The 14,282-nt window shown below is 41.2% G+C and overlaps 1 protein-coding gene across 1 annotated transcript; it reads right to left on the bottom strand.

Annotated features, from left to right (window-relative positions):
* Positions 1 to 4,484: 4,484 nt before the first annotated feature.
* LOC119728320 (WD40 repeat-containing protein SMU1) lies at positions 4,485 to 14,200 on the bottom strand. Its single transcript, XM_038200515.1, has 11 exons — positions 14,071 to 14,200; positions 13,176 to 13,386; positions 12,075 to 12,227; positions 11,143 to 11,382; positions 10,475 to 10,615; positions 10,282 to 10,377; positions 10,003 to 10,130; positions 9,363 to 9,489; positions 8,592 to 8,759; positions 6,475 to 6,627; positions 4,485 to 5,410 (listed from the first exon to the last, which is right to left on the bottom strand). The coding sequence occupies exons 1-11, from the start codon at positions 14,094 to 14,096 to the stop codon at positions 5,312 to 5,314; spliced, it is 1,542 nt and encodes a 513-aa protein (XP_038056443.1). The 5' UTR covers positions 14,097 to 14,200; the 3' UTR covers positions 4,485 to 5,311.
* Between the last annotated feature and the right edge of the window lie 82 nt (positions 14,201 to 14,282).

Genomic DNA, 14,282 nt, shown 5'->3' with positions numbered 1-14,282 from the left:
ATACTCTGCCAAAGCCACTTATTCAGTCCTCTTCAGAATATCTTAACGAGAACGTACGGCAAGCTTTAACACAGCTCAGTATCTTTAGCGGGCGCTTGTCACGGGCGGAGTCGTTAGCGCCTCCTTGATCCCAATAACGACTTAAATTATTTCCGATCATCAACAAACAACCTGCCTCACGCAATTTGTTCTTCAAAACAACTCCCCAAGGGAGCGTGATATTGCTTCACTACCCGCCAGCCACTCGAGGCATGCAGTATATCTCTCCCATCAGCCAAATTAGACAAATCCTCTCTACCCACCCACACACGCAAACATGCCATCACTTCCAAGTTGTCTTCCTTTTTACCCCCCACACATACGCTGACATTGCAAAACGCCAACGCGACCTGTCAGAGTATAACCGCGGCGTCACTCCCAACGTGAGCCCCGCGCGAACGAAAACGGTCTGCGCCGGTTTTGGAAGGGAGCCTAACTCAGCCAATAAAAAAATGCCAGAAATGAACATCTCTCGACGATCACTTGAACTTCCTGCAAGATTATTCCACGTCTTGCAGAGTCATCCCTTGTGCTGTGGGTCCTGCGGTTTTCAATCTACGCGGTCGCAGCACTGTCACCACTTCAAAGCCAAAGGAAACAACGTACGTGCTCGGTTACGGCTATGACTTCATTTAGGGTTTTTTTTTCGGAGACTGGAACTTTTCTGAAGAGAAAAATATATGTAGTTGTGGTTTAAGATGTATTAATTAAGGAGACATTTTGTTTCCACCACCTTCCTCACCTAAACTGCAGTCTACCGCACACTGATATTTTATTGGTCGTGAAAGCAGTGGAATCATTCGTAAATTTTGTAAAACATATCTTACAAGCTTTACAGTAATCCATTCTTAAGGTTCTGAATATCATCAGAACTGTTCATTTTGGTCACCAACCTCGAGGGGGTGCGTTTAAATGTTTATGTCGTCCACGTGGGCTATAAATCAAATTGGCAGGGTGGGGGTTAATCGTCCATCTTAGCGAGGAGGATATTGCTGTGCCACTCATTTTTCTTCGTTTCCACGGTATCCTACGCCACTCGTTTTGGCGATGGGTGTGAACAGCAGTGTCGAATCTGGGGGGGGGGAGGGGTTTAGTGGGTCGACAACCTACCCCTCTGGCTGAAAAAAATAGGAAAAGTAGCACGTGCCTGCTACCCCCCCACCACCCTTGCCAGCCCCCGCCCCCCCCCCCCCCCCCCCCATTTGGGCCTTATGTTATGATATGATGATAAGTGTTTGTATAATGAACTACATGTATATAAGCAGAGACTAAGCAGAGACAAACAAGATGGGTCCGGATACCTTTGGCCGTTACCTTGAGAACATTTTGATACTGAAACGAGATGTCGACGCGTCACACAACAGTTACCAAATAAATATTGTATTTGGTCCTTAAAATAATTAATATTCACTAGTAAGCTCTCTTTACAACAGGTGGAGCTTCTTTTGATTTTTATTTTAAAAATAACGAAAACAAACAGCAGTAAACACAACAATCACGCCAGTCGAACGTCAACTCACATGCATGTCGCGTGCTCGAAACAGCTGATCGTCTGCTAGTTCGCTGCTCCCACTTATGTGTGAAAACATGTTGAAAATAGCGTGGGTACCAACAATACAAGTGTTTCACACCGTACGTACAAAGTCATTGTACACTGTGAGATATCACAGGGAGTGTGCCATGACTTTTTGTAAACTGAACACGTGATCGTTCTAGGCCAATGAAAATACAGTATTCAAGACAGAGGTATAACAATTATTATCGATATCAAACTTGCACCAGGTTTTTCGGCCCTTGCATCCGGGAAAAAATAATAAAAGCGTATAGACCTATCAAACTAAGCTCAGTATAATCTGGTTCCGATCAAAGAGTAAGGGAACACCCAAGCAATGGGAAACACCCACGCTGTTTGATATTAAACGGAGTGGATTATCAACCAACACCATCGATTTCGATCGCGGCAGAAACCAGACGAACGTCCGGGCCAGAAAATTTACGCCAGCTTCTGAAATAAAGACCAGCTGGTATGAAAATCGGAAAATTACAGACACTTTGACTCTATGAACTTTAACCCAAATTTGTCAGAGAAGGAGTTTTCTTCACCAAAATAATATGAGTTTTTTCTTTCTTGTATTCTTTTTTTGTTAGGACGCATTCTTTTCCTACTCTGCTAAGTTTCAAGAAATTCGTTGGCAGCTATAACTTGACAAAAACGGCTTTTTGTATGTGCCTCGTAGAATTGGTAACAATTCGGTATATAATCGACCATTATCATGTTGCGACTATCTTGATTTTTTTCCCATTCAAATCAACGTAACCAAAGCGAGGCTGGAAGGAAAAAAAGCCTGGTTCCTTTTTGCACACAGAAAAACACTGATCATTCAGTGTTGTTATTGGATACAGGGAACATAAATGGTGGCAGCATGATAAAGGTCTATAGTAGGCATATTACCCTGCATTTTCAACAAAATTATTACTATACTATGAAGTACGGGCACCGGCTAATATGGTTTAAGAAATTCATACTGGTTTGCATGTCAGACAGGCCGACAGTCAGACAGACAGACAGACAGCCAACCAAGAGACCAACCAACATACACAAGGTATATACTATGAAGTATATGGCACCGGCTATATGGTTTAAGAAATTGATACTAGTTTGCATGTCAGACAGACCGATAGCCAGACAGACAGCCAGCCAACCGAGCGACCAACCAACAGACACACGTTACAGCCACAACTGAACGCAATTTTACCTACGTGTTGCCAATTGGGCGCCTGCTACTTTTCATCCTACTGAACTACATATACCAGGAAGCATTCTTTCCAAACTCTACCAGGTCAGGCGCAAGTTTTTGACACCCCTAAAAACCAGCTCCCAGCTGCAGTATTTTGATAAAGATCGAACGTTTTTGGAAAGCCTCCTTTGGGGTATATCATCTGTCAGATTCATTTTACGTTCAGTTTGCTGTGACCGGTCATCCTATAAAGCTGTAACTATTGCCAATATCCGTTTAATGGTTGGCGGGTTTAAAACCCAAAGGATCAGCCGTCCGTTACATAAACACTGCCTTGTGGGTAGTTTGAAGGAAATGTTTGCAAAACATATCGTTTAATTTCTTTATCTGTAAAAAAATATTCAAGTGACTACATTATTTAGACGCCATTACTAGGGTGGTACAACGCTCGCACGCGCCCTGATCGTACGCGCGCGCGCAAAGAGAGTTCCTTCAACCAATAGGGCTGCCTGAATGCGCGCGCTCCTCCCGTTAAGAACGCATCATGCGAGTGACAAAGGCACTATGTTGTAGCCGGAATACCATGCTGTCATCCCGATTTTTCATACTAGTAAAAAGGTTCGAAGAAAGGAATCTCATGAAAAATATCCTAAACTTGTGGCAAAAATAGGAAAAATGATTACTGTACAATTATAAAACTGAGAACAAAATAGAGCCTAGCTGATATATGGTTTGGGTTAATAAGAAATTAGAAGGAAATCTAGGGAAACAACGAATTTATCATTTTCTGATGTTCCTCTGACACGTGAGCGACCAATGAATAATTTCCTTCTCACAGATGTGCTAAATAAAACTTGTGTACGTGAGACTGTTTGTCAACACACCAGGAATATGTAACCCTCGCCAGGGCGAGAACCCATATACATCTCACGGCCCAATTCAACCCCGAACGCGCGCTGCCTACCGTACCCCCCGCTGTATCACGTTTGATAGTGTGTTGGGGCGTTTTCCGGACGAGCGCCTAATGCGTGTCTTCCTGCCAGGCGCTGACCGAGTTGAACGGGGTTGATTAGGGCAATTTCCGGGACAAGTTCTTGGCGGGGCAGTCGATGAGATGTTCTCCACTCCCCGGAGAGGCCAGTGTGGGATGACTTATCAGTAAACTGTCGATATGCCCTATATCACAGATTTATTGAGTTTTAAATCTCGAAAAAAAAAAGTTCTAGGTCTACAGTAGGTGAATACAGAAAATTGCCAAATTCTTGCAATCTCCCTCTATTTCAGACTATAAATTTACACATTTCCATCACTTTGAGAAAATGTCCAATACAGGGCGAGTCAAAAAAGGAAACCAGGACCAATTTTTTAATGAAGTTCTGCATGTAGCACTATCAAAATCTAGGATGTGAAAGCCCAATTAATAAGCTTTCTTTTAGTACAAAAATCATTCAAATTACTTAAAATTTTAAACACAAGCACCGTTTTACAGTTCTGTCCACGGATCACAAAAAAAAGGTAAGTGTTCTTTCAGCAAAACAAAATCAAATCACATAGGGATGCGTGTGTGAAGTGTTTTCGTTTTGTTGAAAGAATACACACTTTTTTTGGGGGGGGGGGAATCAGTCATATATACCATCACATCTGGTGAAGATAAACTTGACTGTTACGTAAATGTATTAAGGAATGCAAAAAAAAAAAAAAAAAAACAAAGAGAACGGCATTTCACTGCCAGATTTAATGTTTATTTCCAACCTTTAAAAATTACTCTAACTACTTGAAAATGTCTAAAAATCAGGGAGACTGAAATAAAAACAGCTTCATTCTTTAGTGGATATTTCTACAGAGCTGTTTTTTATATAAATATTTACACAGAAGCAATGTGTTCAACTTGTGTGAGTTTACAGCTGAAATATTATGACGTCTTAAATCGCGTTCATTTTTTTAGGGCACAAACAAAAAATGTTCACAAATGCAGTGTTAGTACGGCCCATGCGCGATGGGATTGAGCCTCTGATGATTTAAGCATGGAATTTGACACACAGAGTATTTGGCTATAGGGCCATCGCAGATTTGTCCTTTGAAAAAATTAAGGTAGAATATAACAAGCAATGGCAGCCATTTTGAAAATTTTAAATATTGCTTGTTGTTTTAACGATTTGTTTTCAAAGGACCAATCTGCTATGGCCCTATAGCCAAATATCTTTCTCATGACATACTCTGACTGTGTGCCAAATTCCATGCTTGTATCATCAAAGGCACAATTCCCCCAAATATCTCCCCTATCTGCCGCACTATGTAGTCTGACGGCAATGTCTATCAAGGGATGTCAACCCCGAAAACTTCAAAATAACCAAAGTGTGTTAGCTAACGGAGCAGTGATGCACAGGGCCCTAATATTGAGACAGTCAGTGCTGAATGACAAGACTTTCTGTAAAATTGAGGTCCAGTACATTCTTTTTTTGAAGGATTCAACATGTTTTACATCCGATTACAATTCCCTTCCTGTACTTGAAAGTTGCCGGTCAATGTCCTTCTCAAGGCTTCCACAGTTTCAGCAGTCCGTCCTCGCTGTAAGTTGCCAGCAGGTTCTGGTGCGGGTGATGCACAATGCCAATCACGTCCTTTTCGTGTACCTACGAACAAATGAAGTAGACTTCTGTAAATTGTGGTTGTATGCGTGCATGGTGGACCTTGACTTTGCCCTGATGGGGACAGCGTTATTGGGATGACTGTTTTCTAGTGTTAGGAAAATTTGGATTGAGATGTGAGGGATTTCAACACTTCCAACATTTTTTGAGGCTTTGCATGGCTGAGAATACAACTTGGAGGAAGTTTGCAGACACAAATCTCTAAAGAGCAGGATGGTTCATAGAAGAAACAGATATGTGTACACTTGAACTTTCAGTCAGGATGCTCTCGCAATCATTATTAGAATACTGATTAGTCAGAATACTGACCAAAATGGACCGTTCCTGCCTGTCAATCGGTGTGCATTGACCAATAAGATCCCGACTTTTGGTCACGTGATCATGGTAGTCAGTTCAACCTAGGGCCAAGTTCGCGCAAGGACTATAGTTGACCAATGGTTAACTAACGTTTGCCCGAACTCTGTCTAGTCGACGGTGGTTGACTACGCTAGTCGACTATTTGGAACCAGCCTACTGGGGTTGGTTGCTTCGCTGGTAACCAATAGCCGCGCGCATTCATAACACTAGCAGAGAGCCAGGATCCAGAAGTTTTGCGATGACAATTTGACCAGCGTTTGACTAGAGACGTTCGCACGTTGCTATTAGTGCGCAGGCGTAAGGTACGTCACAAATCAACCACTAGTCGACTAATGGTCCTTGCCCGAACTTGGCCTGGGCGCATCCACATTACTTGGCTACGGCTGTAAATAACACAGGGATCTGTGAGAAGTGGCTGCAGCCGCTACCATAGACACGTGTGTAATGTCCAGCCGTAGCCATGTAATTTGGACATTGGCTACGGCTTGAAATTACACACATGTCTATGGGAAGTGGCTGCAGCCACTTCCATAGACTTGTGTGCAATTTCAAGCCGTAAGCCAAGTAACTCGGACACGGCCACATATACACAAACCAATGGTGAGCAGGCTTATGGCCAAATCTGGAACGGTGCATTTTCACGTTAACAATTCTCTAAGCAAATCTCTAGTCTCTGACCCAACCAGACTCACATTGAGAGTTCTCTCCAGTTTGCCCGTGGTGGTGGAGAAGCAGTACAGCACCAGATCCTCACCCACGCAGTAGATCCACTCCCCCCTGGGGGACAGGGAACAGCAGACAAAGTCACCGCCCTCACGCTTACCAGAGCTGAAACTTCTGACGATCTGAAAAGATAAAAGTAAACAACCACAGTTGGTTGAGAGTTGAGATCAGTATGTCGCAACACTAGGGTTGCCTGGTCGAGACTCGAGATGGACCGTCAAGTCTCACTTGAGGACATACATTGGTAGAGCACTGGAAAGGTAATCCTAAGGTCGCGGGTTCAAACCCTGCTCCAGTCAATTCCTTTGCTCAACTTGATTATAATGTTCCTAGTCAGTTTCCCTTTGTGGTTCATTTGAAAATTTGTAATAAAAAGCCGTATCCTCTCTGAGTGATCTCCGTTTGCTATTTCGTGACTATTTGGGCATGATCCCTGGCTGTATGGTATATACAGCCATATGGTTGTGAGGGAGAAACTTGGCTGGTTGTCAAGTAAAGCTAATCCGATTACGTACTTAAACGCTGTAGCAGAGCAGTGAAATTCGTGAACCCCCAAAAACATGGCCTTTTGAATGTTGTGTTTCTCAGAAAATATGCTCAGAATGATTGAAATGTTAAATTATAGTAGGAGATGAAATTATAAACTTCATGTCAGTGAAAAAATCGCCGTCATCGATGCCAAAACCTCAATACTAGTTACTGGTAAAGCAGACCTTCAAGTCTTGAAGAAATCATTCAAAATTTTTTTAGAGGTGGTCCTTGGTACAAGTACAAATCGATTAGATTTTGAAAGTGATTCGGATCTGGATCCAAGATTCTTTTAAAGACTCTTAAGCGAGAATTTCTTTTGGGTGTACTGAAAGTATGGCGGGGAATTGTTTAGCCTTGGCGGAGGTTTGCCTGTCTGCGTGCTTTCTAGTTTTTTTTACATTTTTTTGCAAGGGTACCATACTCTTGACTTACATCAAACTTTGACTTCAAAAACGATTTTTAAAAGATAAAAGTGGTGGTAAAAATGAAAACTCAAACAGATGAACCTAAATCTGATTTTGAAAAATTGACCTTGGAAGAGCGTGTTTTCAAAAAAAAATTTGGGCTGAGTGACCATTTGTGGGTCAAGGTATTGCTTCAGAGGCATTGCCACTATCCGGTTTTTCAAGAGTGAGACCGTTTTTTTTTTGCCGTTTTATTTGGGCCACCTGCCAGTAGAGGTTCCAAGCTTTGCCAGCGTTTCCTGTTCTGTAATCGGTGTTGGCAATCAACCTGGGTCGTTGCCATAGAATTTTCTACACAGACCAATGCACTGGGGTCCTCTAGATACCCCAAATCTGAAGCTTATCTTTGAAACTTGCACTGCAGAAGATAACCTTGAAGTTTAGTGCACAGTCCTTGTGTTTGATTTTAAAACTTCCAAATTGTTTACTTCCAATTTTTTTTTCACAATGAAAAGTGGGGCTTGTGGCAATATGTTAGGCTTTTCAAAGAAGGGACCGTGTGGTTGCAATTGTCAAAGCTAAGACGTTTCACTCAGAGAGATTCAGGGAATGATTTTTGTCAGGAATCTCGCTTAAAGTTGTGACAAATGAGGTTGGAAAGAGTTTTCCAACGCTGGAAATAAAATCCTGGGAACACTTAACAATTAACCATCTTTCAAATTTGTAGACCTATTAACTCTGGCAAAAGAAGTTTATAAAATCCAAGTAGGCCAATTGAGGGGGAAAATATTTGCTTAATGAACTAAATACTCTCTTCATGCTTTAAAATCTGGGCTGACAGTTTCTGCTCGCACAGACCTTGTCCATTTTCTGGAAACCATAAGCAAGGTAAGAATGGCTGAGATTTCATGTGCAAACAAGCATCAAAACATCTAAACATATGATTAAAATTGGGATAACTTTGCTGCTATAATCAGCACAACTTTATTGCTCAACGTTAAGTATCACCATGACATTAGCCCCTGGATTTAGAGTGTTTCCAAGATATCGTGTGATAGATTAAGGACATCTTTAGCATAGATCCTATGATTTGCAACTGTACACACACGCACTGCCATGGGTCAAAATCCAAAGTGAAATGTTCTACGTACCTGTCCTTGCATGTTCATGATGACCACCGTGTTGCTGCGATTGCACACAATGAACTGCTCCGTGTTCTTGGGGTACGGGATGACGCTGTTGACCGTTATGTCCGTGCCTGAACTTCCTCCGAGGGATTTGAAGGTGTTCATGCATTCTGTCGTCTTCATGTTCCACACCTGACCACAAGGAAAAAACACCACAAGAAAGAGAATGGATGTTAACGAGTTAATTAAAAACTGTGAGTTCGGAATCTGAGGACATGCGTTTGGGAAATTTTGTTGTAAATTTGAATGCTTAATGTTGAAATTGCACTCTCCGAACTAATGCCTCCATCCTGAATTCAAAAATCGCGTCATATTTCCTAGCGTTGGCAGAGAACAAACCAATTTCTCTCGTCTGGAAAGGAATTCAGCTGTGATTACTTTCAGAAATAAAGTAAATTTTTTACAGTCAATTCAAAACAATATTCAATGCTGTTTTGACTCTGCATTCTGGGGCAAAAGTGTTCCGTTTTCAGTTGACATCCACTACGACACACTTTAAAGATACAAATACTTCCAATGGAGTTAAATGGAATATATACTGTTATCATGAACAGAGGATTGGCATTACAAAACAGAATTTTCGTCATGTCTTCTTAAACACTTGTTCAGAAATATGCTTTCCGAAAACGCCGTGCTGGTTAAAGGGCAATTCAAGCTTTGAAAAAATGGGATGGAACTAACAAAGTAAAATAACATGCCAGGCACTTGGTCTTGTCAATAATAAAGTATCATCACCTTGACTGTGCCATCAGACGAGGCACTGATGATGGTGTGGCCATCTATGGTGAATACAGCCTCATTGACAAAGGAGGTGTGGCCACGGAATTCCTTGAGAGTTTTACCCGATTTCAGGCCATGTATTCTGTAAATAATTTTTTTTTAGAAAGTAGCAATCAAATACAGATTAACAAACAGAAAGAAGTAGCTTCAACAATGAAAACAAAATAAATAAATAAATAAATAAAAATTAGAAAAACTCAGCAAAACAGTTGATCACATGTACCTGAAGTTCTACTCACTGGCATTTAAAATTAATAATTTAAAATTTAAAATATTTATGGAATTGTGTTTTTGATGAAGTATGAATAAAACAAAACTAATCAAAATACAGCTGAAATTGGCTTAAACATAAATGTTACACACTTAAATTCAAAACAAGTTCGAAATACATTGAGCAAGATTAATAAAGAAATAACTTTATTATTGGGGGGGGGAGAGAAAGGAGCAAAAACTACACAAACAGTAAAAGTATTTCCTTAATCCAAACCCCATTTCATTTTATCTACATGTATGTAATTAGAAACAGAGTTCTTCTTTCAACAGGCCTGGAAAAAAAGAAGAGAAATCCAAGTTGGACAGGAGCCCTGACACCCACCTGAGGGTTTGGTCAAAGGATGCACTGAGCACCTGACTACCGTCCTTGGAGAATTTGACCGAGGTAACCCCTTTGCTGTGAGCCATCTCAAATCGTCTCAGGCACTGGCCGGTGGTGATCTTCCACACCTAATAAACAATCAAGGGAATTTTTTATTTTGAAAGTGAAAGAACAAAAGTGCAATAAGTTTTTGGAGAATTCAGAGAGGTTTCTAAACTACCTCCGGAGTAAGGGTTAAGCCATGCTAGTATGAAATAGAACTGTGGAGATCAGACTGACCTTAATCTTTCCGTCTTGGCCCCCAGTTGCCAACATTTCACTGTCTCTGCTGAAACACATGCACAACACAGCATCGTCCATCAGCATAAAGCTGTCCTGTTGAAAAAAAAAGGTGAAATGTTGCAGTTAATCATAAACCAAATCAATACTCATTGGAAAGCATTACGAGATTGTATTCAGCCAAAAGCCTTACCTGCGCTTGGTATTTGAGATCCTTGCGGATTTTGCCGGTTGTGAAGTTCCAGACTTCAATGAAGCCGTCCACACTGCCAGTTGTCAGGTACTGACCGTCGAGAGAGAAGGATGCACACTCCACATGGGACTTTTGACCAAACTGTTGAAGAAAACCCAAAAATGAGTTAACCTGCGCCCGCCCAAAATCAACCTGGCGGTCCATTTTGGAGTAATTTGAAGTACTATTTCCTTTACACGCCGAGGCCATTGAATGTTTTAAGTACAAATAATTTGCCATTGGATTCCTATACAGATGAGGATTTTTGGAAAGTAAGGGACCTAGGGTTTAAACAATAAACAGGTGAAGACTAATTGGGAATCATTCCCCTAATCCACTCAAGTATCAATTTACCAAATGATTGGTTTTGAAAGATTTGGACAGACATGCCCTACATCAGTTAAAAACTAGAGAGATGACGGACACTTGAACAGCATTAATGCTGCATGGCTACATTCAAGTGCAATCCTCTGCTAAGACGTCTTTGAGTATGCCGTACGGCTGACGATCACGTAAAGATGCTATGGGTCGAACATGTTCAGAATAAAAATAGTATGCAAGCAAACAAGAGCACACTGCAGTTTGTCCCTCCCTCCCTTCTGTTGGTCATACAAAGAGTCACTACCGACCTTGATTGTCTTGCTGAGCTGCGTTGGATACTTCTCCTCCTCTTCATCCCTGACCGCTGCCTTCCCTCTGAACAGATCGATGGTGACGCCCGGCGGAAGAAGCCCCTGATGCTGCTGCCACTTGAGGGCCTGACCTAGGAGAGCTAGGAGACGGGAGGGTGGGACTACGCTGACTTCACCTGACAGGGCCTGGGCGATGGCTGCCCGGCGCCGCTCCTTGCTGCTACCGTCTGGGTAAGCCTGGGGGAAAAGGAAGAAGAGGGGCAGAAAAGAGATACATAATTAGCTTTGATGACATTTCAGCTGTCAAATTTCTTCAAAAATGAATTTTGCAGGATACTAAATAAGATATCTGATGATTTTGATCAGGAAAAACACCTTGCTCCTTGAGTGCGAGTTTTCGGGCAGTCAGCCATGCCAACACCTCCACATTTAGAGAATTTGAGGATGCATTAACTCAGGACTCCAAATTGAGTGATTTGGAGGGTGCTCGTATGCTTGTATGGCTGCTCACCCCTACAGAATGTCCTGGTAGTAGAATATTTCCAAAGTCCAAACATGTTTCATTTTGAGGAACTTACTTAAACTACAAAGCTATACAATCATAACAAGAAAAAAAACATCAACTATCAGAGGTTTCCCAGATGCTTACTCAACAAAGAATGGATAATGAGTTTCTATATTAAGCATGCTTACAAAATAAAGGATTTTGGATACATTTCAAAATACTTTCATCTGGAAAAAAATTACAGAATATATACACAAAGCTAGATGCTTACTCAACATAGAATTGATAATAAGTTTTCTATGTTAAGCATGCTTACAAAATAAAGGATTTTGGATATATTTCAAAATACTTTCATCTGCAAAAAAATTACAGAATACACACACAAACCTATTTGTGCCAAAATCTGTTTCCAAAAGTTACGTACCTCTCTTGGATCAAAGTAGGACCTGGCTAGGAGATTCTCCAGATGCATGTAGCGATCAGGCTGCTGCTGCTTCAGCATGATCATGGGGTCTGTCTGGCGTAGGAGGGAGCGGGCGGCTCCTAGCTCTCGCAGCTCAATCAACTCCAGAACAATCTGTTGGGTGAAGAAAAGTAACTCAAATGAGTGATGTGAAACATGCGAACCTATATCAACCTAGGCTTGAGCAACTTCAGGTCAGAGACCAATCGAGTAAATTCCAATCCTGTTGTTAGAACTCCACTTTTTGGAGGAACAACTCCCTGTGGTCGCCAATTCCAATTCTCTCTAGAAAATTTCAGACTCCACAAAACAAATTCTGTGTCATTTGTGACCATTTTCAAAGAAAGAGATTACACCCCTTAATGACCCTGCATTTGGTGACTCGGTATTATAGGAGTGACATTATGGAGGTTTTCCACAAGACTTTTGTGCAATGTGCTCGGTATATAGAGACTATTCCATAAGGAATTGTTACATCAGGATGGAAATTGAGTTGTTAAGCGTCTTACACTGTACTGTTAGTTTATAAATGGCATACCTAAGAACAAAAATATGCAATTCCAACAACAAATCTTCTCAAATTTTAGCTAAATTTGTACAACACAGGGTCAGGAATGTTTAGAGTTATTTCAGTAATCTTCAAAATGCAATTATGTCTTCTATACTGAAATTAAGTTCGGGTGAACATGGTCTCATCCATTTAGAATCGGCATGGTGCACAACATTTAATACGTGGACGCCTGGAGGCTGGGAGTCCATTGTTGTCCTCATTCCATAAGGTCAGGTGTCTAGACTTAAATTAGCAGCGTAAATGTGGCTCAAACACTGGACTTCCTCCGTATTGTGAGCCACACAGTGTTAATAGCAACACATAAATAAAAGTTGTTTTAAGGTTATTAACCAGGTAAGTATCTACCATGGTGAATATCTAGTGAAAAACAGTCTTGATTTTGATTTCCTCAAAACAACTTTTCCTCACACGTGGCTATCATCAGAATGTAGCTCACAGTATGGAGGAAGTTCAGTATTTCAGCCACATTTATGGGGCTAGATGATCTCTACCTGTTCATAGAGATCAATCAGCATCTTGTCGGCCAGCTTGAGGGACTGGATGGCCTGCAGCACGGTGTCCCAGTGCCCATTGTTGATGTCCGACACAAACTGGTCGATGCTGTCCACCGTGTTCAGGGAGACCGTGGACTCTTCTTGGAGCGTCGCCAGCGAGCGATGGAGGTTGTTCTCCTTCAGGTACTGCTGGATCAGGCGGATCACACTGAAATGAGGAACGAAACATCGTCAGAGATCATGTGTTGAGCACGCATAGTACAGGCTTGAAGGGTTAGGTTCTACAAATAGTGTGAACTTCTAATGTTGTAAGGAAATGCAAAAATGTGGTCGAGAAATGTTGGATTTCAGACAATCCATTTCAGTTATGAAAATATGCCAATGAATTCCTAAACAAGGTAGGTAGGTATTAAAGGAATCTATCCTCACGACAGACCTCTAATCACTGTTAAAATTAGTGTCAAATTATGCTCTGTGATGTCACACTCAACAGAAATGCATCTTGTGAACTTAAAACTAAGATTATACAGACAATGTCCCTGCTTCAAATGTGGAATGCGGATTTTGTTAAAAATAAAACAAGTAAAAAAAAAGGCGAAAAAGTATGACTTGTAGTTGATTTCCATTCTGTTTTTGCACAGGATATCAACAAGTAAACTCTTCACCAACCATACCCCCCCCCCAATAAAAATAGGATTTATCAAGCGTTACCAGCAAGAGGGCGCCCTATTAGTACTTTACGGTAATGTAGTGTGTAGTGTGTTTGCAATGTAAAGTTGCAGAATCCCGCCAAGGTACGCGCTTGAAAGGTCAATTGAACCACCTTCAATTTACATTTTTATTAAATAACTTGATGTTGGTAATGAATGGAATTCAATGGATCAATACTTACTCCGCAGATTCTATTTCAAGCGACATCTCGGCCAAGTTCACGGATTCCTCAGGCTCAGTCAAATTTCAGTTTTCGTGGTCCACTATTTGTAAATAGCGCCACCAAGTGACATATTTTTGCCAGGCGAACTGATTAGGCTTTTGCACTTTGTTGTAATGTTATGAAATTAATTTTATAAATTAAACTATCATTTAAAATACGACAGTAATGAT

The sequence above is a fragment of the Patiria miniata genome, unplaced genomic scaffold, assembly GCF_015706575.1.
Source record: "Patiria miniata isolate m_02_andy unplaced genomic scaffold, ASM1570657v1 HiC_scaffold_20, whole genome shotgun sequence".
Lineage (NCBI taxonomy): Eukaryota > Metazoa > Echinodermata > Asteroidea > Valvatida > Asterinidae > Patiria > Patiria miniata.
This window is presented reverse-complemented; position numbering and strand designations above follow the sequence as displayed.